The 26335-nt window shown below is 38.0% G+C and overlaps 1 protein-coding gene across 1 annotated transcript in view; it reads right to left on the bottom strand.

Moving 5' to 3' along the window:
* Positions 1-26335, bottom strand: part of CFAP58 (cilia and flagella associated protein 58) — a 61388-nt gene that overhangs the window by 16426 nt on the left and 18627 nt on the right. Inside the window, exons 8-15 of the mRNA XM_074591508.1 lie at positions 25955-26037; positions 24604-24795; positions 20181-20342; positions 17083-17229; positions 13444-13584; positions 12858-13081; positions 10781-10892; positions 8485-8589 (exon numbers count right to left, since the gene is read on the bottom strand). Coding sequence (XP_074447609.1) covers positions 8485-8589; positions 10781-10892; positions 12858-13081; positions 13444-13584; positions 17083-17229; positions 20181-20342; positions 24604-24795; positions 25955-26037 — 1166 coding nt within the window. The remainder of the gene's footprint in view (positions 1-8484; positions 8590-10780; positions 10893-12857; positions 13082-13443; positions 13585-17082; positions 17230-20180; positions 20343-24603; positions 24796-25954; positions 26038-26335) is intronic.

The raw sequence follows: 26335 nt of genomic DNA, 5'->3' as shown, positions 1-26335 counted from the left end.
CCTGACATTCAGCTATCAAGGATGGTATTTGTGTAATTAAATCAATCTTGCATGTTGTGGAGGGATGGCATCTGATGACCCACTAGATCTCTCTTTCAAGCTCAAACTCAAGTCTATATACCAATTTTTCTAAAAAACTTTAGAAACAGATTATGCAGTCATCTACGTTTGCCACCTATAAACCCTAGGAGACTTTTACTCCACCTGCAAATTCTTCATCTTTGTAAATGGCACCTGAATATTTCTGACTAAAACACCATTAGATCAGCTAAAAATGGAGCAGATCCCCAGAAGTTATTTTGACCTGTTTTCTTCTAATTTCTCAAATAAATATGCACTTTGCTTCTGTCCAAAACTATTTACCATGTGAAATCTGTTTTGTTTATGAAGGCAATGTAGTTCCACAAAGATTCAGTAAAAATTAAACTTTTCTACTAAGAAAATTCACCACCAAAAATGTTTTGTTCAATCACTAAGTAATCTGCTTTGCTTCTCATTTCCCAGTGCCAGAAATATTTGCACTAATTTTATTGGAAAATTATTTTCGTACTCTAAAGAGCAGCTGATTATCTTCACCTGATGACATTGAAGTGATCAGCACTTTTCATACCCAGTTTTTCAAAACCGCTGTTTAAAAAAACATACCCTAAACAAGAAAAGCCCAAAAGGCTGTTTTTCCTGGGAAGACGTTATTCTCTTCCATTTGAATTGCAACATATGTGGGAGGAGGGAAGAATATAAATGTCAGTGTGTTTTTAAGAGCAGTTTATCATGCTGTAAGTTTCTATAGCATAGAACATCTTCTAATTCTAGATGGACTGAGATTAGAAGGGCTAAAATAAACTAATGCGCCAAGAAGCGTATTCAAAATATGCAGAAATAGAAATCAACTCCTTTCTGAGAGCTAGGGCAAGAACTGAACATCCCTCAAATCACTATTGAATTCTTAAGGCTTACACAAAACTTTCAGATAGATATGTAGACCCTCAATAGACCTTCACAGAGGTGATTCTTACCTTTCCTGTTTATGCGATGTGATTACTTATTACATCATCACAGCATTGCATACGACCCCAGGCAAGATGCAGCAAGGATTAACACAATGATCCTACAATTTGCTCAGTCTAAGGGTTTTGTACAGAACCCTACTGGATACGGGATCAAGTTAAAAAAAAAAATAATTAAATTACTTGAAAAAATAATATCAGTGGCAGAACAAAAGGCACTAAAGAAATTCTAATTGCATGGAGGAATCATCAGGCGAGGCATAGAATCACTAAAAGACACTAATCCTTCAACTTAACACCAATATTAAAACCCAAAAATTTTCACTTACAGTCAAAGTCAAAACCCCCAATCAAAGCCCTAGCTCAGCAATGAACATTTCAAGCACAACAAAAGGAAAATAAAAGGGTGGCACAGGAAGGAAAGAACCTGTCACTTCATACTGCATTGGAGACTCCAGTTCAAATCATATTCAAGGCACTAGACTGAAATTAATTTGATGGCACCAACTCAGTAGGCTGTTGTGCATCAAAATATTGTACTGATAATTAGGTATTTTTTGTTCATCACTAGTTAGAACAGGGTTACAGCCAGAGTTCATGGGAATACATTAGTTTTTTATTTGAAAAAAGAACAGAGATTCTCTTCAGAGTCCAATTCTAAATCAAGGCAATTCTTACAGTGTGCCTTTGACACACTGGTGCCTAATTCTGCATGGCACTGGGGAAGTAAACTTTTTTTTTTTAATGATTCATACCCATCTGAGCCAAAAAGTAAGTGTCGGGCCTGAGTCCTTACTGTATTTCTCATTTCTATATTCCAATATAAATCCCTCTAAATTCTGGCCACTAACTTAGAACTGGAGTCATAAACTTGCAAACCACACTCCATCAGGTACTGTTTTCTCTCTCTGGTCTTCCTTAAGATACATTCCAATGCTTAGGTTTTTATAAGGACAGAAAAACATTTTTCTGTCTTTTTTTTTTCCATGTCAGGGACCATTTGATAAATGGCTAGAAGTTTTGCCAGCTTAGCTTTATCAGTTATTGGTGCAATTTCTTTGTGCTGACATGGCTATGCCAGCTACTGGCTATGCAATTAGATGCAATTATACTAGCAAGAAAGTCTTCTGCCATTCAAGAGCTGGTATAAGCTAAATCAGAAAAGTGACTTTTTGCCAGTAGGAATGGTACTTTTAAGCATAGAAAAGGCCTAAAGCTCAATATACTCACCCCTTTAATTGAGGGCTGAGAGAGCTGCTAGCTTCAGCCACAAGATAGGACATTAATCCAGTGCTTCCAGAGGAAGTCAAATCCGCCAGGAAATAGAGATAGAAAAGAGGCAAATCCTAGTAAAGTATAAAAAGCCAAAAAGAACATTTCCCTTTTCATTTTTGAACAGAAAAATCCCTTCAAAAGGTTAACTTTTATATATAAATCATAAAGGAGCAGTAAAGAAAGGATTGTATTTTGGCAGTGGATTTTGCAGTTCACCTGGAAGTTTCAGCACTCAGAAAGCACTCTCCCAAACTACCTCTGCTAAAATCTCTCTAAAGGCAAGATGACAGAGAAACAATAACGGGCAGGTCAAAAGAGACTCTTAGGGATTCTACAGTCATTAGCTTCCTGAAGTGAATTGCAGTTATTTTTATGAAAATAGACAATTGTGCCAAAAAAATCCCCAACTCAGACTACCTACCCTACATGTAACATGTAAGTAGGTTGTACTCTCAAATCCTAGTAGACCCTGTACTCAGCACCGAAAATATATAAATGCCAAATTTGAGAGGGCAAAGTAATCTCAGCTATTTTGAAGATGTACAGATAATACCTAAAATAAAACTGAACTGGGCCTTAAAAGTACCAGAATAAAGGCAGGTAAAAGGAGTGTATTCTCCTATTTTCCCTAGCAGGCTGTCCGATGAGAAAATCTATTACTCAGCATTTGAGCACACTTTTCTGCATTACATGCTGCATAATGGAAGCTGCAAGAGCACTGTGAGAGCAATGAAGAAGTTAGCGGAAGCATGCTTCTTGAAACTGCCAAGCTAGGGAAAGAAATTATTTTCAAGAGGACTAGTCTGTCATGAACAGGGCTCAAAAAAATGATACAACATTGAAAAAAACTGTATTTTAGATAATAAGTAGGCAGAAAAATTTTGTATAACAAATACATGGAAGCAAATCCCAAAGCTCCTCCATTAGCTGGGAGAAAACTTTGATTTCAGTAGCTGCCAGCCTGCATAAACCCTAGTGGTAACGCACTGTTCTAAAGCAGATTTCTTTGTGAAACTTTAGTACCAGCTCTGAGAAATAAAGATGGTTATGTATATGTTCAGACACTATAGCAACAAGAACCTCAAATTGGATAGAACAGCTCTACTACCAAGTTAGCACAAACGAAATAAAACATCTGCCTATTTTGAGTCTTTAGCTAGCTATTGTTACTACTGAATTGAGTCATGTCTCTAATATATTCATTCACACACCACTATAAGAGTGGAAATGATTTTATTCCCTTTCTTTTTGATGTGAGGCATGCAAAAGCTAAGTAACCTGCCCAAGGTCCCAGAGAAAGTCCCTTTTGCTTTCTCCTCCCTGTATCTTACAATACCTGAAATGAAACTCTGCTGATTTATACTGGAGACAGCAGCGTCCCCTCTGCTCCTCCTACTCTCTGTCAGTGGGACCATCAGTTCTTTGGGGGGATTGAAACTTAGCTCAGAACTTGGCTCAACACAAGGACATGTGGGTGTTATCTGGCTGTAATCTCTGAGTCAGATATATGAGCTAATCATGCCTTTTGCCCTTGCACGCTTTGAAACCATGAGCTCAAAATGCTAACAGCCTGTAAGCATCACATTCTGACTGCCCAATCCTGATCTTTGATTGTTGACAACTTAAAACAATACTGACTAAAAATATATATGTACAGGAGAACAATATTTTCACTACTACATGCAAGGCTTAAATGAGAGACATTTGCCTTTGCCTCCCTCCACAAATAATCCTGGTTGCACATCTCTCTCACATTTATAAACACTCTTCTGAGATGACTGACAATGGAGGTAACTGACATAAATGCGAATCTTCCCACTGTTATCCATTCCAAGACGTGCAGCTGAATAAAATTCCGCTCAGTCAGACATAAAATCAAATTAGAGGAGTTTGCTCTGAAGAGAAAGAACTACATTTGAAACAAATAAAGCAGTGCATAATTCACTTTTAATGGGATAAGTTCCCAAAATCACACTAATCATAATCCTAACAAGGTCCTATGTTACACTGCAAGTCTACCACATCACAGTTCAGCATGCAGTAGAGCAAGAGAGCTTCAGTCACGTGGGGGATTTGCCCCACATACAAAGTGAGTAATTATTTTTTTGCAGTTGGGATTTGTTCAGCAGAGCACTTCTGTTTATTAATAATTATATCGTATGGCTATACAATACATTTTGCTCATACCACATGTGTTTACAAAGACCTTCACCCATCATTGAAAACCCTTGGTTAACACACAACGCATTTCTCCATAAAGCCCTGCAGTATTACTCAACGGCTTCGAAAAGAACCAAAAAATGCTCTATCTTTCAACTGCACAAATTCAGAAGGAAGGTAATGACTCAAACATGGATGTTGGCTAACCCTGAAGCAACATTTCCTATGTTTGGCAAAAATGCCATTGCATTTTTATTGACCATAAGCATTCAAGACCTTGGTTTTGGATCTGATTTTTAAGACAATGTTTTTCATCAGCACAGCAGCTCACAACTGTGACAACGCCTGAGTTAAGGAGAAAGTATGACCGCTTGCTCTGCAGCTACTCTTCAAAGTCTCAGGATGTCCACACTTATTTGGTGTATGAGAGCTGATAGGTTATAACCCAAGATGCTGTGGCTACAGGGCACAGATAAATCAGAAACAAGAAAAGAGTTTAATAATTTCTGTAACACGGGACATCTTTCTATGTCTCTATTAAAGTGTTTAACTCTGAAAAGTCATTCTAAAAAAAACAACATTCATCATCTTGCATATTCAGTACCTCTCAGTAAATGTACAATACAAAACAATGTGCCCTACTGACAGGTTAAGAAAGATATTTTTGTATGGGAACTTACGAGTCAAGCGGGGTTCTTCCTGTACTGTCAGCAATCAAAATTTTCTGACTGAAATGTAGCGAACCTTTCTTTTAATCACATAGCATGGATTGTGGCATGCTTTTACTGCTGCATCATTTTTAAAGACGTAACAGGTGAGAAATAGTTAAAAAACTAATAAAAAGGATGTGATCGAATACACAACAGGAGCAGGTAAAGTAAGCAGGTGTTTTTTCTACATGAATCTGTACACTGTGATCCCTACTTAGCAAAAATATTCATTTATATATCCAGCTTATCCCGAAACATTGTTCTCTGCATAAACAAGCTTTTATCTAAAAGGTAATTTGCTAAAAAAAAAAGTAACACTCAAAAGACAGAACTACAGTGCATACAATACAAATGGAATTTTTTTTTTTTTGCTTATACAAACATTATGGTGCTGCATGAGGATGCAGCAAGGTGAATACCCTACAAATCAAACTGCAGGTTGCTGACACTGGGCTCAACCATTTCCAGACGGGGGTTATTTCTAAATTCCAAAGTTGTTTTTAATCACTCAATGTTCAATCTATATTGGTTTTTGCACTCCATTGTATTACTACACTTTGATGTGAGGGAATTTAAGTTACATAATATGCACACACAGGAATCACAGACACAGACACTCATAAGCTTCACCTTCAACAAATATTCTATCTGCCAGCATGATGGCCACACACACATAAAAATGGTTATGTATGGCAAGCAAAAGATTAAGATTGTTTTAAAGCAGATACACGCAATGGCTATGTTCTTGTCACAGGGCAAGATGTGGATAAGGATGACTGGGAGTGAGGAGGCGTGACTTACGCAAGCAAACACAACATGGGGAAAACTAATAAGTTTGGATCCCTCAGCTCCTGCAGTCTCTGATGATGAATACAGGGCACGTTACGCCAACTAGGCACAGGTCAAGTCATCAGCAATTCCCCCGATCCTGCAAATGAGCAGAAACTGACTGAACTGAGCTGACAGGAGAGAACCATAAAAAAAAAAAAAAAGACCAGGAAAAAAAAAAAGACCAGGAAAAAAAAAAAGACCAGGAAAAAAAAGACGCTGAATGCCTTTAAGCATGAGGGAATTCACCAGGATTTTAAAAAAGAAAAAGAAAATAATAAAGGAATGATCAGACCAGACCTTATGGGGGAGTAGTGCCTTATACGCTGGCTGTTATATTGGCCAGACAGCAGACTCACTAAGCGAGACAAATTATATTGAGGGGAAAAAAAATAATTCCAGAAGCAGGAGCTAAATTGCTGCTGTTTCTCATAACGGTAAATTTCAGTCAAGATCAAGCCTACACTCTCCATTTAATAGGACACACTGCCCAGAAGGGGGCCTGGTGAAGCAACCCTCCTGGTGCATACAGCTCAGCTGCCCCTGAAAAGTTAACGTTACTGCTCTCCGTTCATTTCCTTCTGCTGGAGGTGTTCCTCACACTCGCTCCTTCACCAGAGGAGCTTGGAACATGATAGCATCAGTTTCCTAAGTTATTAGCGAACATTTTGCTTTAGTGAGTATCAGACTACTTCATAAAACAGGTATCGTCATACCACGTTACATGTATATAGGAAAACCACTCCAAAGAACAATAAAATGACTCATACAAGGTTATCCAGACACACAGCAGAAGAAGCTCTCAGCTAGTACACTTAGCTTGCAAGCCCTACGCCAATGACCAGTAGGACATACAGCCCTTTGAGGAGATAAGCCGGGGGGTGTCCTCCATCTCTGGTTACCTCTCCTTATCCACGCCCTGCTATGTAAGAGCCCTATTTCAGCCATTGTGGAGCACTCAAAAACATTGTGGCAAACCAGAGAAGAGCTCAGAAATGTTGATGGTGAAGCCCTGAATTTCAGCTTGTTGATGGTGTGAAGCCCTGTGGAGTGTGGTATTTTTTAACCTTTTCTTTACCATCGATCTCACAGAGAGAGACCTTCATTTCAACATTGCTGCACAGGAAATTGTTGCTTGAAGTAAGGACGCAAAGGATCTCATTAACAATTCCAGATATAATAACTAAATTTCTTTTAGCCAAACTTGTCTAATTAAAAAAAAATTTTGAGTTGCCACAGAAGGACTTCTGTATAGACAGAAAGATTGTGCCAATGGCTAGTGTAGTAACGTAGACTCAAATACCTAGTATTTCAAAGACTTTCTTAGATAGGCAGCTTAGTACCTCTATATCTCAGTTCTTCACTTCTAAATAAGGATAATAGCTAAATGGAAGCACACTGAGGATAAGGCAAGATACACATAGAGACTATGTCAAAATCTAACAACTGTGTTTGTGCATGGGTAAAGCATAGCAAGTTTTAAGCTATTTTTGCTACATTTTGTTTAAGCTAACAAACTATTTCACTGATAGCATTTCAGTGCTACGCAACAAAGATTACATTTTTCCTTGCAAAGGCATAAATAGCCATACGTTACCTTCAAATGAAATTGCAGATCTATTTTTTCCTATGAAACAATAAAGAGAGACAAACGCTGCCTTGATAACATCTGCTGAGCTTCTTCTCAAGACGGAAGGAGCTTCAGGTCACATTCTACTCTCCATTGAGTGATACCCCATAGGTATCAAGACTATTAGGGTATTTAACACGAAGATGTTAAAATCATACCTTGAACTGGCAAACTGTAGCTATCCCTACAGTCATCAGAGAGAAGATGAATTCCCCAGCTTTACACTTACGGTTGAAGCCTAAAGACAGTCCTTTTTTGTTATATTTGATAGCAATGTTTGCACTACAGGAATATAGTCTCTCCTTGATTCTACAAGATAAATCTTGTTGGTATCCCTGAGGTTAAGGGACATCTGATACAGTTAAAAAAAGATAAGCTATCACAAAAATTGCATTTTGGCAAAGTTCAGCACAAAGACCTTGAAGTCAAACATGGCCCAGACAGCAACATATCTAAATCACACAAACTTTGTAGGGTTCCTTCTGCCAAAAGCCAAGCTAAGCACAAATGGAATCAAACAAGGATTCTCCTTCATGTCCTGGTTGTTACAGGCATGTTTAATAGGACAAAAAACTTCCAAAAGTCTAACACTGACTTGAAGACTAATCTATGACATGAATAAACTAAAGCAAACCTTTAATTTTATTTTCCAGAGTTGTCCAGGTATCAGTAACCAGGATATAAAAATCACCTAATCAGCTGCTATTTGTTCTCTTTCAGTGTGTCAGTGCTGCCATCTAAAGCTATCTGAGGGGCATGCAAAACAAATTCAAGTCATGCATCCAAAAAACATTCAGGAAGCACATCTGAGCAGAGAATGCAGGGTAAGTCACATATGTTAATAAGATACAACAACATAATGATGCTGCAGTACCTGAAGGAGCAATTCTTTCTCTATCACTTCACCTGTCTTGCTGATAAGCTGCTTCTGTAGCCTCTGTATTTTCTGAATCAGCTCATAGGTACTTGGGTCACTGGCCTAGACAAGAGAAGAGCAGTCTCAAAAAATTATACGTTACAACAAGCTAGTGTTTCTTGCTTGCAAATGAAAACCGTAATATCTAACTGTCTAAAAGTGACAGATACAAAATGGGGGCGTGGGGGTGGGGTAGTTGTGGTGGTTTTTTTAAATGGCATTTATACAAGCAGTCCTGAAAACGGAATTTCTGCCTCTTGAAGATGACTTGGAGCATGTTCATGTTTAACACTATTACACTCATCAACCCTCCTCAAAACAACTAGTGTAAATAGAGGTCCTTCAGAGCTTAACCCCCAAACCAATGAAGATTGGTAGAACCATGTGGCAGGGAAGGAAAAGAGGTTAGTGTTATTTTTAGCAGAAACTGAAACTGCCCACTGACGTAGGAAGAGCAGTGCAAGTACTTCCCACTGTTTCAAGAACTTCAAACGCTGCCAATTGAGTTTTAAGGAGAGGAAGATTTTTCTCTTGATCAAAAGAAAGAGTAACTGCAATATAGTCAGTTGAGAAGTTAAGACCAGGAGCTAGCAGATGTCTCTCCTTTTTATTCTTTTATCACAGATTGCATCTGTAGGAAGCTCTAAGGAGCAAACAAATAATTCTGTGAGGAGCAGCCAGCAAAGTTAAATTTCCTACCACTTTGTATCTTCTTGTTGGATCCTTTAATAAGGAGCAAACTCTGGCTGAAGCTTTCCCCCCCTCAGGGATTCACACGACCTCTCTCCCACGTGGTTTCTCCTCTCTCATGTGGTGCCTCTGGTGGCTCATAAGGATTAAACTCACGCTGCATTAAAGATTCCAATAAAGTCCTGCTCTGTGCATATTTGCTTGAGCTTATAAGGAACTTGGTATCTCAATGCTCTTAATCCTTTGTCTGATTTTATCTAAATTGACTAATCAGTTCAAGTCTAACTGGGACACTAACACAGATATGCATGCAGTGCTCACAACACATCATCATTTCCTGAGAAACCAGGCTAAAAAGTAGTTCAGTCCCCATGACCCACTCAGTCCTTCATTTTTTTTATAGCACTGCCCAAACATGGTGCCAATTTGTGACACGTGTAGGGATATGAGAGTTTTTCTTCATTAGGAATTGAACCAAAACCCCATCAGGATTATTTCATATGGATCTAGCCATCTGCTGGCCTTTCTGTCTTCCAAACACAAACCAGTGACCTAGAATGGAGAGACGTCATTTCCCATTATCAGTCTATTCATACAGTCATTTTCCCAACACTGGATGTTTTGACCGGCCTGATTTTCCTTTGTTACAAGGTGCTCCTGGAGATTGTACCTGGATGTCTTTAACCTAGTTCAGCATCCTGCATTTTATCTCCCTTCCATGAGAAAAGCCAAACACACCGTTCAGCTTCAAGCTCAGCATGGAAAGATCAGAAATGAACTATCATGCTAGTAAGCACAGCCAAAATATTCAGCTCTGCTTCTGTAGGGGCTAGCACTCATTATTAGAGAAGCCAAGCAACCTAGGCTGGCATCAAATCAGAGATCCATGCAACAGAGAAATCTCAGCTGGTTCTGACTTACTTCAAAAATATCCAGTGATGCCAACTGATGTTCATACATTTGGGCTGTGCTTGACAGATTTTTTATTTTTCCCCTTCATTTTGTGGGTTCAAATAGCGTGAAAATTTAGATTTGCTTTTTACATAACAGTAGAACTCACATTACCTGGTAAAGGGAGCCCACCACTGTTTATGTGGAGGCCTCTTCCTTTTCTCACAGATGCAGTTTACCTTCTGTCCGTGTCTATCCATTCCCCAGTCCACCTGTTCCATGACCCTTTCTAATTCTGGCTTTCTTCCCATATACATCTCTCTAACTGGTGAGGGTAGGACTGTATCTTTCCCAAATCATCCTCTTTCTCATCATCCATTTTAAGGAATCACCTCCTCCTAAATTCACCTTATGCATTCTTTATTCCCTTCAGCATTTGACTGGCTCTTTACAAATCCCTCTGCAGTTTTTCATTGAGAAAATGACACAAAAATAACACTGATTGCATTGTGCAAGGAAATCATTCAGCAGTTAACCATTCCACTGGTACTATGGAAATTTCAGTCTGCCTGCCTCTCCACATAATTTGCATAACAGTAAACTAAATAGGCTTTGTGCTGTGTCACTGATTTGGTAATATGGGCTTTGGGAACTTGAAATGCTGAGACATCACCTCTAATTTTCTCCATCTGTGAACATTCAGGGGATTCTCCAGTTCTTCTTCCAAAACTTTACACCGAGTCTGTTCCCTTAATAGTTCCTTCCGCATGTGATGAACCTCCTGTCTTAAGACCAGCATAAAACAAAAAGAAAAAAAACACACCAAACCCACATCAATGTGACCCAAGCACAATAAACATTAATAAACCATACTCCCATGCACTACTGCACTGGCAAAGTGACTCTTGAGATTAATAGTCAACACCGATACCACTACACAGGTGGAACCATAAGATAAGACAGTTAGACACTTTAGAAGAATGGCTGAAAAATGGGACTTTTCATCAGTGCCTGGGGCATCTACTCCACAGCCTACTGGATCTTACTGCCCACATCTTCCCATGTACCTAAAGGCCAGTTAATTCTTCTAGAGTAACCTGCAAATCAGTTATGGAGTCATACCCAGTTACCCCTGTATTGAATCTGACAGCTTGTGTTTGAAAGAAGGTTTTAAATCTACATGTCTCACACAATACAGTAAATAAAACACACTCTAGGTCCTAAGTATGATGGACACTGTTCTTTAGAGAACCTAAGTTTGATTTCTTTTACTACCTCTCCTCAAGGAATTTCAAGGGCGATTCGTTGCTGAATTTAAAATTAATTGGGTGCTCCCAAGATGCTTTGACAACTACACTCCTATGGTGGGGATGTGGGGCTTGAGGTGCAGGATTGCGATGGTCCAACCCTTATCACTTTGGTGGGTGGATCCTGTAAATTCTCCAAGGGGAAAGGGGATGGAGGATCACCATGTGCCTACTCCCCCACTGAATCTTTTCCTGCTAAGCTCAGAGTTGCCTTTAGCTCACTAGAGAGAAAAAGGCATTTTTTTAACTGTGAGGTTGGACAAGGTTATGGAAGAGGAAAAAAGCCCACATCTCCAATTGGCAAATCAAGAAGCTAATTAGCAGCACAAGTGATAAATGGAGTCTTTCGACAGGCAGTTTTCATGATGGTTTTGGACTTCATTAAAGTATGTGATTGCTGCTGCAGTTAGCAAGAATTGATCCACCCATCATGGCATGTGTCACACTATACTTCAATACCATCACCGACTTTTAGCTGAATGCATTTGGGCAGCAAGTTCAAATCCTATTCCTGTCTGCAGTCCGTCGATGAAAACTGCAACTGCTAATGTTTTGTCCAGTTCTCTTTTCTGTTACACCAAATCAAACTGGCATAATTCTGCTGGAGTCAATGGGACTGGCCACAGACTGAAGTTAATTTGCTCCAGTGAAAGCCATGGAATTATACTGATACAGTTAAGGTAAAGACTTCGCCCAAACCTGTGGTATCTACATAGAATTAGTATTATGGTTATCTGCTAAAAACACAGCTGCCTCTCCTTACAAACCAAGACTGATTCTATAGAAAATGACAATAGTTTCCCATCAGCAAAGAATACACCTCAAATACGTGAGGGTTAAAAAAAGAGATGGGGAACATTAAGCCAGAGAAGAAGAAGATAAATCAGGCTGGGACTATTAAACTTCTGTTCTAAAGAAACACAACCTTCAACAAAAATTTAACTAAATCTTTCTCAGAGAGCAGGTCTGCATATAAATCTGGAAGAAGAGAGCTCTGAAAATGTGCAGGGGTTTGTTATAAATATGTCAAGTGTGCCCCATCCTCTGTGGATTGCCTCATAAAAAGCAGTTCCACTAATTTGGGCTTTGAGTACCTCTAAGTAGCTCACTGAACTATGAACACCTTTTCTGCTGCTGTCTGTTGAGTTTATTCTTTAGGCAGTAACTCACAGTATGAGGGGAAATACGAAAACTATTTCAATTTTGGCCAAGATGTCTTTTTTCCTCCTTTCCTCCTTCTTATATGTTAATTTTCTTAATTGCTGATAAATGGTTTTGTGAATTTAATCCACTCTATGTTTGAGGTCAAACCAAACAATCCCCTTCTCCAAGGTATAATATTGGTTGATACAAGTCTTTACGATGCATAAAATATATTTTCTGTCTCAAACACAGAATCATGGATAAGGTCACTATAGAAATGTATTCAATCACTTTCTCTACCTGAGCTCCTCCACATTAGCCACACTCTTGCCAAGTATTCCCTTCTCACGCCGAAGTTTTTTGATCTCCAGCTTCAGAAGTCGGATGTCTTCCATTCTTTGTCGGTATTGGGTTTCACCCTTGTTTAAGACAGACTGCTGAATTTTTATCTTTTCATAGAGCAAAGCCACTTCATCATTGCGTCGAACAAGCTGGGATCCTAGGATATCTCTCTCATTGATAACCTAAAGATGCAGGGCAAAGGGATAATCTCAGTTACAGTTCCTCAGTACAATCCCAAAGTATCATGACTATATTTGCGTCAGTCAAAATCATATGCATTAAGAGGTTTCACTGTTATTATTGAAAGAAATACGGCAAGGGCCTAATAGTTTCTTCTATTCAGTCACCTGAAGAATATAAACTACGTATTCAACGTAGCATGAACTACATTCATTTCAACGTCTTAACATTTTTGTTTCAATGGCACTATAAAGCTTTAGAAGTACCACATTTACAATAGCTGAGGATCTTGATCGTAAAAGTACACTGGGCAAATAAGGGAACAGAATGCAGTGTGTTTGAAAAGCCAAATTAGAGATTCTACCTGGTCAAATTCCTTCTTCTGCTTCAGCCTCTCAGCATCAGCTTCAGCAATGATTTTTAGGAGTTTTCTCTCTTCTGCCTCCTGATTTTCTATAAATTGTTTGGTTTCCAGAGCCTGTTTTTTCATCTTAAGCAGTTCAGCCTGATGGAGTCAAAGAATATAGGTAAACTGCGCTTAGTAACAAATTCCCATTACATAAATCTGAGATTAAGAGTTAGGATTTTAATAAAATTTTATACATTCTTTTAGTTTCCTGAGATGTACATATTTTGTTGCTTTTTGAGAACAAATCACTAAGACAAGTAAGCATGAAGACACATAAAAATATGTCATAAACACTGTCTTAAAATCGTTGTGTTATACAAAATAGAAATTTGAATGAAGTTTTATATTTGACAATGGTTCAAGTTGTAGTACAGGGACATCTCATTTAATAACATTTTTTTTTTTAAATTAAATAGGTCATATTTGGAAAGCTTTTCAATGGAATTGTTATTCAAAGTTGAAAGTCAGTCTGGGATGTGAGGAAGGATAGTTCACCTTGGTGGAAAGGGCAACAATCTATGCTATGTAATACAAATCAGCATCAACTCAGGACAGGCTTCAGACTGGAATACCAGAATTGGTGGAGATGATGGTAACCAGGCATGGAACAGCAAAATTAATGAGCTTTAGCACTTTTTTAGTGGGTGTGTAGATGAGGAAGACTGGGAAAAAGAGGCACTGTCCCTAAGTGCAGAAGTAATGCACTACTACGGTGATCACACACCACTAATGTAAACAAACACTGGAACGTGCCCAATAATTCTATCCCATTGTCATGAACTCTATAATTCAAGGGATGTATGTAAATAAAAACTAATAAGGTTTTCTTGGATTATTAGAAATTTCTGTCGTTGCTAGGAAATTACTTAGAGCCAAGATGGAACTAGCTGACTACAGTCATTTTCACAGATAGATGGGAAAACTTTCAAGCCTTGACTCAAAGACTTTGCCACAACTCTGACCCTTATGAAGGATGATGTTCAGGCTGCCTTTTGTGAAAGAGCATCATCCAATGCTGAAAGAATGAGGCTGTGATGAAGGCTGCACCTGCAAAAATGTTGATTTAAGACAGAAACAGTTCCATCGTCATAATAAAATAGCTTGTTCCATTCTTATTTTCTTTAATAAAATTCTCATTTTCCCATATGTGCAACATTCATATCTCTCTTACTCAGTGTTAGATGTTCATCAGAATCCATCAGCCAAACAAAAATGCAAGCCACTTCATATTGAAATGCAATCAACACTGTGCAAAAGCTGTCTACAAATGTAAAACTGCTCATGCGTTTGGCATTGCTGGATAATATTTTTTTAATATATCAAAATTCTATGTTCTCCTTATGTCAAAAAAAATATGAGTTGTAAACAAGAAATGGCATTAGATGTTGGCAGCAAACATTCATATAAACAAATCTCCTCACTGGAATGCACTACGTTAAAGTAAATCTGAACTGCCTTTTATAGTAAAGAACATAAATACTTTAAGCCACACAGAGGCCCCACAAGCTAACAGGACTTTCAGTGAGATTAAATATGCTAAAAACTACAGTATGAGGGTCTGTGTATATTAGGTAAGAGAAAAGGAAATGAATAAACACAGTCACTGTGCATGCAGAAAAATGGCCAGGTCTGAAACTGCCGTAAATCAGCACAGCTGATTTGAAGTTGGTTCAGAGAGTTTGTAAGAACTGAAGAACAGTGAGCAAGAAAGAAGAATTTATATGGGACCTATGTCTATAACTCAAACCAAATTCTTGTTTAGATTCTGAACTATTAGCATAAGTCAAGAGGGTTTTTTTATTTGTTATAGAAGTGGGAGGAAAATAAGAATTTTATAAAAGGTATAACTGGGGCTGGACAGAATACTGAAATAACAACAAGTTGTAGGTTTTACATCCAGATTTCTAGAAAACACTAAAAAAAAAAAAGAGACATGCATGAACATCTACAAAAGTATACTAAAGCATTTGACAGCAGCTCAGACCTGGAGGGCCATAGTTCTTACATCTTTCGGATAATGTATTTTTCAACATTTGGATGCTTTGTCAAACCAGTCTGATTCGCAAGCCTGTATGAAAGTCAACTGAAACCAAAAGATGGCATTGTACTGGCTTTAATGCAGCTTGGATCAGGCATCCTCTGTTTCATTTACCATTATTACACATTTTAAAGACCTTTATGCTAGCCGAGGCAAGCATAAATCTAATGTCTGTATAGTCTCATTTCTATGAATCCCACTTCTCCATGATTTAGTGTGTTCTTTAAACTGATTTCCCAGGAACAGCTTGCTTGCTTCCTCCACATCAGCGCAAACAGGACAAATTGAAGCCGGTTTGCTACACAAATAATTGGGTTCTTTTGTGCCTGTGTCAATCAGCTCCCTCTTTGAATTCTCTTCTGCTTTAGTATTCAGCAGAGACACCCAGGCAGAAGACCACAATGCCCTGAAGCTAGTCAGTAATGTGATGTCAGTGTATGGACATACTTGCTAGTGAATAATTGAGTGGGTAAACCATGTAGCGAGCACATGTTTGTCAAAGGGATGGCAGACAGTTCTGAGGTGATGAGACAGAATTGGGGACTAGTTAAGGCAGAAAGTTGCACACAGGAAATGAGACGCTGTTTGACTTCTCCACCACTGATAGGACAATTCTGAGACAGATCAAGTACAAGAACACAAATTCATCACCTTTTTACAAAGCTCTATTGACATCATGTCATAACTGTAATGTGCTGAGAGGGGCTGAAAACACAAGGCGTCATTGCAGCATAGCAATAAACTGACAAAAGAAAAACATTGCAGAAAGTGGCAGGGGACTTTTGTTTTGGGGGATGTTGTTTGTTTCCTGGCTTTGTTTTTTTTTCTAGTGCTTAGTGGAGAGAAAAAATAAGCTGATGTGGACACTAACTCCTTAAACCTTTTGAGAGTGCAGCAAATTGAGTTGAGATATCACCACAAATCTAATAGCTTATCTAAGGATGGGCTGCAGCCAGTGCTGAGAAGAAGAACCAGAGCTTCAAGCTCAAATTTCCTTTGATTTAAAACAGATTCTTGCTGCATTATACCACAATATTAAAATAACTTTTTGTGCAGAGGGACCTACTAAAAGGCACTGCCTAACTCCCAGAAAACTAATGCTTGCTAAGTCACAGAGAAATACAAGATTGTGAAGTGTAATATAATGGGGTTTGCACTTAAAAACAGCAGAGAAAAAAAGCTTTTAAAAAGAAAAACTTGAATTATAAGGGTCTATATTAAAAAGTTTGCTGGAAGCAGGCTATCCCCAAAATCCAAATTTCTGCAAGCAAAATGGAACTTTTTAGTAAAACTATTCAGTCATCAAGAGATTTAAAACTTCCAACAGACAATTCAGGACCTTTCTGATTATAATTATAGGCAGAGGTTAGATTCATCAGATGTATGGAAGATTTGTGTAACTAATACCTCTAAAAGGTACTGAGATCTTGTGTTTCAATTACAGAATATTTTATTTAAATACAGCGAAAGAACTACCACAGACCAAGGACATAATGCAGTTTGTGAAATCATGGAAACTATCCTTTGTAAGAAGGTGTATGCGTAAAGACTCTTACTTTCAATGATTCCTTCTCCTTCTCTGTTCGCTGATGTTCTAGATGTGCTTTCACAAGGGCTGCTTCTTTGTCTGCAATCTCCTCTTTCAGCTGATCCACCTGATGTGTCACAGTTTTCAGTTTCTTCTTCATTTCGGCTATCTCATCCTAATAGGACAGAAAGAGGATCAAAAAAGAGGAAGTTTGTGATTGGGAGTTAATGCTATTTTGGTGCTAGAAAATGTAGCCACATACTTGAGAGATCCGTTGTATGTATCACAAGACATTACTTTTTAATCCAACAGAACAAAACAGTTTCATTAAATGACAATTGTTTGTTTATGCCAGCATGACATTGCAGTAAGAAAGCCTTTAAAAGATACGTTGACAAAAATAATGACCATCAGTTACAAGTATGATAAGCCATTTAATCTAAAGTGCTGGACACATGACAAGAACTAGCAGTCCATCCAAATTAATAAGATTCTGATCCTATCCATCTGTTTTCATGCTTCTAGTAATGTGTTTTTCAATAAGGTGCTATGCAGTTGGGGCACAAACGTTTGGAGAGAAGCTGCTTTTGTTCAAATGAACATACCCATCAGACACCTATATGCCTGCAAGGGAGTATAGGAAATGCTTATCTTCATTTTGCCTATGTGTTAGCTTGCACATAGGTGCAAGAGAGGGAAGAGAGTGCTCAGAGACCAAAAAGTCCCTGGTATGAAAATATTTAGCATATATTTTAAGCCCAAAACACAGAGCAAAAAGCCTGCTAGCATTGTAGAGACATTAGGTCACTAGGAATACTTCTACTCACAGCACAGAGGTGCCTGCCCATACAAAATTAAGAAACTGTTTCAGCTCATCGGAGTGACAGCACATGTTGTGACATGAAATGGAAGCTAATAAATTTAATGCTTAGACAGACATGCTCTTCTGAATCTAATGAAAGTAGCTTTAGAAGCTATTACTCCTCTGCCAGAGGCTGCCACCTCACAGAGAAGTCATCATAACCTTTCATGTGAATACATTCTGTTCCAGTACAAAACCAGGGTAGCTTAGAGCTCTTTCAGCACTGTCCGCCATAGGTGTGGATTTACTAGACAGATGAGTCATGTTTTCTTGCATGATATGCTTAACATAGTTAAGCAAGATCTTGAGTCATGGCAGTCTTCACAAACAGTACAGAGAAACTGTGGATTCTACACTCATTTGGCAAATCAAATGAACCAGAAATAAATGCAACAATATGCCATTAGGCCCACCTGTTTGCATGTTCGGTCACTCCTGTGAATGCAAAATTCATATTAATAGCTGTCTTTGCTAAATAGCCTATAAATCTCTTCAAAACTGTAAAAGATGAGAGACATTTAATATATGGTGCCCAGACGTTTACCCAAATACATTCCTAATTCTGTAGTTAATGAAGAACAGTAAGAACACACGATTTTTGCAAACAGGTCTCCTAATCAACTTGCTTAAACAAATGAGCTCCTAACACCAAAAGAAACCCCAAGGATGAAAGCATCAGATATTTATCTCATAATAACAGCCTGCCAGCACGTCTTTTCCAAGAGATTTTACTGAGCTGAACATCATGGTACTCTGGAGACCACCAGCAAGGTGGGCAACAAGGGATCTTTCCACATTAAGCAATCCAAAAATACTTACATCTAGCTTTATCTAAACAAGCTTGTGCAAATTTGTTTTACTTCCCAAAAGGAAAAAGAATTTACCATAATTTTTAACACAACTTCTTTTTTTTTCTTTCATGGCTGGCTGACCTGTTACTGAACAATGAATGGCTATTTTTTCACTGCTACACATAATACTGCCTTGACCAAAACATCTTTTGGGGTGAGCTATCTTCTTATGCAGGACTTACTAAAAAAGCTTTATGGTAAGACAAGTAAGCTATTAAAGCCTGAACATCAGCCTCTAACAACTGGAACCATGAACAGCATTGTGTATACCACCATATAACATTCAAAACCTGAAAAGGCTACAGAGTTCATTGCTTCATTTTGTAACTCAGCACATAGATGACAGTTTTTTTATAAGTAAGCAAATTTATGCTCGATATTTAAAAAAAATAAAAAAAATAAAAAAAAATAAATAAATCATCAGTGTTGCAGTTTTTCACCCTCATTTCTCCTGAGAGTTTGTCTGGGAGCAGCAAGAATCCAAACACAGTGTCCACTAATAAGAGGAGACAAAAGTCAAGTAAAGCCACATAAATGGCAAAATGATTCATTCCTAATCAAATTCAGCACATAGCTGGATAGGAACTTGGACAGTTCATTCCCATCTGCTTCTCACGCAAAACACCTACCTATTCAAATCAGAGTATAAATTTGTAATCTACTATCTATGTTTATGTTATAAATCCTTATTCTGAAATAACCCGGGGTTGCAAATCACAGCTATCCAAGGTCCCAATCTCTGCAATCGCAATAGGATTTGCGTAGTATTTTAGATCTTTACATCAGAATAACAGAACGTATCCTTAAGTGATCTGTTCTCTTCCTCTAGTATTGTTAGTGAGAACCCCAAGGAAGAGATATGAATAGAGAGAATCATTATCTGAGGAAAATTGCACTCACTGAAAGGAATAAGCAAGGTGGAAGCCTTAAATTCTGCCAGAAAATTCCACTTCAGCTGGGGAAGTGTTTCCTCTGCTTTCTAAATCGTGATTCACAGTAATGTGCATACGCACTCAGCGCTAAGGAGGCAATCGTATTCCCTTATATCCTATTTCCTATACATGCAGACAACACCTAAAGGAATAAAACAGAGTGGAGCCAGGATGGAAAGGAAAAAGTTTCTTCGCTGATAGGGTTTTATGATTCCATAGCTCCAGTGTACCATGATTTTATGCGTGGTTTGAAGCAGGAATATTGTCACATGACTGTGTACTCCTATTTCCAGTCCAAATACAAACTGTCCAGATAAAATGTCAGGGACCTAAAACATTAATTTCCCCAAAACACACAGGAATGAAGAAACCACTTCTGCCATTTAGCCAGTGAGCTTTCCTTTTAACAAATTAAAATTAGATCAGGAAAAAACCCAACAAGAGCAGAGAGCGCAACACGAGCAAAAACACAGCCTTGTACCTTAGCTTCAATCAGATTTTTACTATACAGGTTCCTCTCTGTTCTCACAGCTTCACAGCGGTTTTGTTGCTGTTTTAATTTAATCGCAGACTCTTCTATTTTCTTCTCATAGTCACAAATCTGCATTTCCCTTATTTCAATATCTTTCAGGTGCTGGAGGACCTGTAATGAAAAGAAGGCAGTGAACATGATTAAACTATCATCACAAGATTATAAGGATGGGGCAGAGTTTGTGATTTTCTTCTAAGATGACAAGTTCAAATCCCTGTGATAAGACATTTTAGCTACAGCTAAAAATCACTCAGTCCAAGTGCAAGTTTAACCTTTCTGGATTGCTTATGTGGGACAACATTTTATTTTAATCTGATACCTAGGTTTTGTTTTTAAGACTAAAACTTACAGATGTGCACATACCTAACTTAAAAACAAGCTAGTGAAAATATTGCCACTGAGTGGGTTCAATAAAATGAACATAAACATCTTTCATCAAGAATAGCCTTAGGTTATTTGTAGTGCAAAGACAGACTTTGTATGTTTTGGATGTCAGCTGTATGATAAGATGACTCAAACCACATGTTTTTCCAAGAAGCCCTGCATGTACTCCTATATTCTAACCCAACCCATGAACACATGATCACAAACTGTTGATACATGATTACAATAATAAGAAAGTTAGTTAATGTAACTTACAGTTGATCTAAATAAGCAGGTAATCACTATTAGATGCTTCTATTAGAAGCGTCTATGAAGGATTAGAAATAATGATGTGAAGATTACCTAAAGAGAATGGAGTATTGTAGACTGTAGAAAGAAGATAATCACACAAAGTAGCAATAAACAAAAATACAAAATTTTATAAATACCTTTATTAAACAGTTACCACTGTAACAATACATAAGAATTACTACATTAAAGGAGCAAAAATACAAATAGTTGCTAATCGTTATGTTGGGCTTCCTAATTATTTTTTTTAAATTCAAGAACATTCCGCCTGCTGTACAAAGTTGAAAACCAAGGACCACAAACAAGCAGTATTCAAACGGAATCCAGCATTACGAAGAAAGAAGATTAAAAGAAATAAAAAGAAAACTAAGGAGTACACACATCAAGAACATAATTTTTCAGGTTCACTGTGTGAGGGAGAAAACAATGCCACCCTTGAATCTGGGAAAAAGATCAAGCATTAAAGAAAAAGCTGAGAAATCACATGGACAAAATCCAGGAGAGAAGTCCATTTACAACTGCATTTCATACCCAGTTCTCCTGAATGTTTTTGAAGGTTTGTTTGAGCTAAGATTTATGTTCACATGTCAAAGCAGAAGAATAAAAAAAATGTGTTTACAACAAATAGTCAATAACTGCAACGTTTGTGGTTGACAATGCTGTCCCTTGCTTAGTAGTAAAGCATCTAGTTATGGGCCAGGAGCTTAGTTAATTGATCATTCTACCAGGCACCTCCAACCAACTTTAAAGACAGCTAAATATAGAAACTTTTATTACAGCACATTCGTAGCTGACTGCAGAGGATCCCAGAAACTGCTTATAGTGCAATACAAAAAACACAATCCCAATTTATAACTTAGTCCTGCCTTTTCCTTTTCTGTTAAAACAACCTGCCAATACTAATAGCAGGGAGAAGAAATCAATAAGGCATGTTTTCTATCTGCACTATGGTGATTATAGGCTGGAGTAAGATTTGAAAGTAGGTCACTGCATTTGTGTTTTACTTGGTTTTGATACAATATAAGCACAATAAGCCTGTCCACTAAATTTTCTGAGTTGTGCTCACAGGCTGGATGCTGACTGCTGTTTCAGGAATAATTAAACACAAACAATTCTCCCTCATAAATACAGAAAAGATACATGTAGTGTTGCCCAACAGAGCCCTGTGAGAGGCTGAACATCCTCAATTTTGATTTAGTTGATAGCACACTACGCCTCTCAGATTTGGCAATGAGGGGCCAAAGCCGAGCAGAAAGTATTAGATATTCATAGTTTTCTTCTGTACTCTCACAGTTATTTATCTGTACACTTATCATCAACTGTTGGTTACCTATTTAGTTCAGTGAACCTACTCAAGATCTCAGTAATGGTGCCGTCCTTATTTGCTTACCTTTATTTAATCAGTCCAAAAGTGCTGCCGTGGTCTGCTGTTAAGCATTAAGTTTTCCAAAAGATTATGTGAATTCACAAATGAAAATAAGTTTCTTAATTTTCCTGGATGTGTTGTTAAACTGTAGACTTAGCATTGTAAATGGCTTTTTTTGAAAAAACAACACATCAGAGACTGGTTTTGTGATCTCTCATAAGGCACAGTCAGGGAACACTTCAGGTGAGACTGAAGGGTATGCTTCACTGCTTCCTTTTCAGCAGCCTGAACCTTCCACAGGGAAACGAAGATTTCATAAGCTAAGAATTTCAACTAAAAAAAGAAATATGCGACTAACATTTGTAGCTCAGTAATACAGGCTACACAACAAAGAGCCAGATTTTTCTTCTCATTTGTGCTGGCTAATCTAAAAGCAAGACTATTCAACAAGTGACACTGGCTTAAAAATGGTACAAATGAGCAGTCAGACAGGCCAATAACTAGAACAGCAAGTCTAGCATGAGTTCTCACCACCAAAACTTTTATGGTTGCAGATTCCACTCATCAGTTACTCAGTAGTAAATGACGATTGAAAGGGGAATTCTGCAGCTCTATAGATTCTGACCTGCTATAAATAACCAGACAGACACCTTTCAGAGCCAGCATGACTCTGTCTGCCTTGCAGGAGTTCCAAGAAGTCTTTGGACTGAACACAGGTTTGGCTCTTCACCAGCTCTTACACAATTCAGAAGGTGTGCAGTGAGCTCCTTCAGAGCCAGCTTGATGGTAAAAGGTGATGGAAGAGCATTGACTGGCCATATGATTACTGCCCATCGGTAGCTCATTCCCCACCAGTTGTGAAATGGCTTCTGTGTTTTTGCCACAGTTTCTCAAGTCTGAATAGGTCAAACAGTGAACCTAAATATTAACTAGTGGATATAATAATCCTAATCCTATGTCTTCCTTCTACCCTGTGTTTTGCCCTGTCCTATCCTTCCAAACAACGAGTAATTTCACGCAGGGAACCTCTGCAGGGATAAGACTATTGTCTCACATACTTCTGTGCTCAGAACTGCTCCTGCTGCTCTTCACCTGCAAGCTGAGTCAGGAATTGCCCCTCTAATGAGCGACAGAAGCATGCAAGTCCTTTCAAAACTCACAATCACGAAGCGGGCAATCATACAAACAGCTCAAGTGTCATAACCCATTTACTGAGGCTCTGCCTTATAAGACGTGACAGAAAATTTGCACCCAAAGTGTCAGGGGGAAAAAAAGAATATTTGTCATTTTCACCCTCAAAATATTGTGAGCAACCCTAATCAGAATTGAAAGCAAGAGCCTTGTAGTTCTGAGTGTTATGAATTACTCCCTGGCCCTAGTTTACAATCTTCTTAACTCATATCTATACTGTTAGAAATGCACTATGAGGGAAGGATGCAAAATATGACTTTGCAACAAAGACAAATCTCACTTTTGTGGAATATTATTCTAAGGAAATGACAAAAGGTATTCCAGACTAGGGAGCACATACCATTCAAAAAATTATTTAAAAGCCCCTGGTCACATGAAGTTGGAAAGGATAATTTTAAAGTGAAAAGACAGCAAATAACTTGTGAGTTGAAACAGCTTGAAAGCTAATCCCAGTAAATCAATAAGCTTCTTGGAGGGCCCTCCAATGTGATCTTCAGCAATTAATGGAACATGTTACAACCATGTTCGTGAGTATGCCACCAGCAATAAAATTGTACATAATAATGGGCAGCAGGAAACACAAATTTTATGTAGTATTTCTCTGCAGCTGTTCCTGGAAAACTTCTACTTTGCAGACTAGCTTGAACTTGTTTGGACGTTTTCCCATACTGGGAGTAATCTTTCAAAATGCTAAGTCTCTTACAAAGATGTTGAGGACTGTCAGCTCTCACTGGCCTCAATTTGAGGACACCAGTAGTACACAAGATAAGGTCCTTTGCAGATAAGACAGAACAACCAAAGAGTAATTTCCAACTGCATACAAGAGCTTCAGTTGTGGGATTAAGGTATAAGAAGTCAGAGGCCTTGGTTTGAACTCCAGCCCTAGTTTCATTTCCCAAATGATTGCTGAGTAAGAGAAATACTCCAAGTCTCTCATAGAATACACACCCATGGATGAGGTTCCCCCAGACAGACCTGAAACAGTAGCAGGCAATATGCACTGACAAGAAGAAATCTTTGTAAACTGTGTGAAGACCACTGCTCTAAGCTTCCTCCCACTGGCATATTAGAAAATAAATATATCACCTTTACAGTTTTGAGAGTAAGTCAGGAAAGAACCACTTGCACAAAAGCTGTTCCTACCTTCTGTTTGAGCTCACTGGTTTCATTGATGAAACAATCTCTCTCCTTCTCCAGTTGGTAAATAATCTTCCTTTGTTTCTGAGCTTCATTCTTATAATTTTGGATTTCTTCTTCCAAGTTCCTTTTTGACTGTTCATGGAGCTTCACTAAATCTATCTGCTTCTGAGTGGCACTGGAAGCTTTGACCAAGTTCTACAAGAAACAGAAAATAATGACTCTTGAGCTGGAATGGCAACACTGCCACCACTACAACAAAAACATGCCATTGTCTAAGTGGAATATGGACTTCCCAATATTACTAACTCTTATCTAATTTGTTCAGTCAAAATACTTGAGCCTCAAATCTGATATATAAAAAAAATCTCTAACGAAGCTGCTAAATAGTGCTTTTTATGATTTGAAGTTAAAACACCAGTGTCTGCATTACAAAAAACAAACAAACAAACAACAAACCACGATAATGGATATAATGATTGGAAAAACCTTACTAGCTTTAAGGCATTTAGATTGTAAAGCATGAAAATAGCCAGTAAAATAAATAATAACGCTAAATACCCTTCCTTCTCATATCCTAACTAGCAAGTTCAAACTGGAAATTAACCAAACTTTAAGATCATGCATAAGGATTAAACAGAAAACACCAAGATATCATCTTTACAAAATCAGCCTTCTGGTCCCACTTTGAAATTTCTTTCCCTATACACAACAGGTATTTGTTACCTGCCAAATCTGAGACTCTGCTAGAGTCAAGACACAGGACGGTGAATCAATACCAAGTAAAACACCTCAGAAATCATCTTTTAGCATTGAATTTACTAGATTACATTTCAGGAATGCCATAAACATGAGATGCTATCCTGCAGTAGAAGAATCTTGGGCTGATACAAAACGATCAGTATGAGAAATGGACCTAAAAGCAAGGATTAGTATTAACGCAGCCTACCAAGCTGCTACATGGTGCATCAACATTTTTGTTTGTTATTTTACTAGCAAAGCCTTATTTTGCCTAGATTAGTTTTTAACTTCATATGCTGTAGAGTGTAAAAGCACAGATGTAATGAACTCTTTGGATATCAAATAATGGGTTTGCAATGCAAGTGACCACATGTAGCATTTTTTAATTCCCTGAAGGTTCATATGTTAAAACTTAGAAATCTTTTGTGTGTTTATGGGTACTAATGCTATTTCAATGCACAGAAAAGAAGCAGTGTGAGCATCTGCTTAAGGAAATCCAAATGCTTTAATTAATGTTATTTATTCTACAACATTTCTTTGTTTCTGTGTTTAAACTACAGACATTGCATTCTCAAGCTGTGAGATTTGTTTATCAGTATTACCAATGCAAGCTCACCTTGCTTAGCATGTCCCTTTCCCTCACAAGCTCCTCTATAGCTTTCTTGTCAATCTCCGCCTGCTTTTTGGCAGTCTCCAACTCTAGAAAAAAGGAGGAAAGAGAATAAATCCTGCATTCAAACTTGACAGCTGTTAAAAAGGCAGAAACAACTTAGTGGACTTTTCAAAAAACCTTTAACATTACATGAACAGTCCAATTACCTGTGACCAGGTTTTGCAACCTCAGCAGCTAATGGTGTTAATACTTATTTGGGCACTTAGAAGAACTCAGAAGAACTCAAGCACAGTAATTAATGGTATGGGGATTTATTATATTTGAGTATTCAAACCAAGATACCACAGAGAAGTTGTATTTTCAGAAATCATGGAACACACTGAA

This window comes from Larus michahellis, chromosome 6 (genome assembly GCF_964199755.1).
Source record: "Larus michahellis chromosome 6, bLarMic1.1, whole genome shotgun sequence".
NCBI classification, from domain to species: Eukaryota; Metazoa; Chordata; class Aves; order Charadriiformes; family Laridae; genus Larus; species Larus michahellis.
Note: the sequence above shows the minus strand (reverse complement) of the source record. Positions and strands in the feature narration are given on the sequence as shown.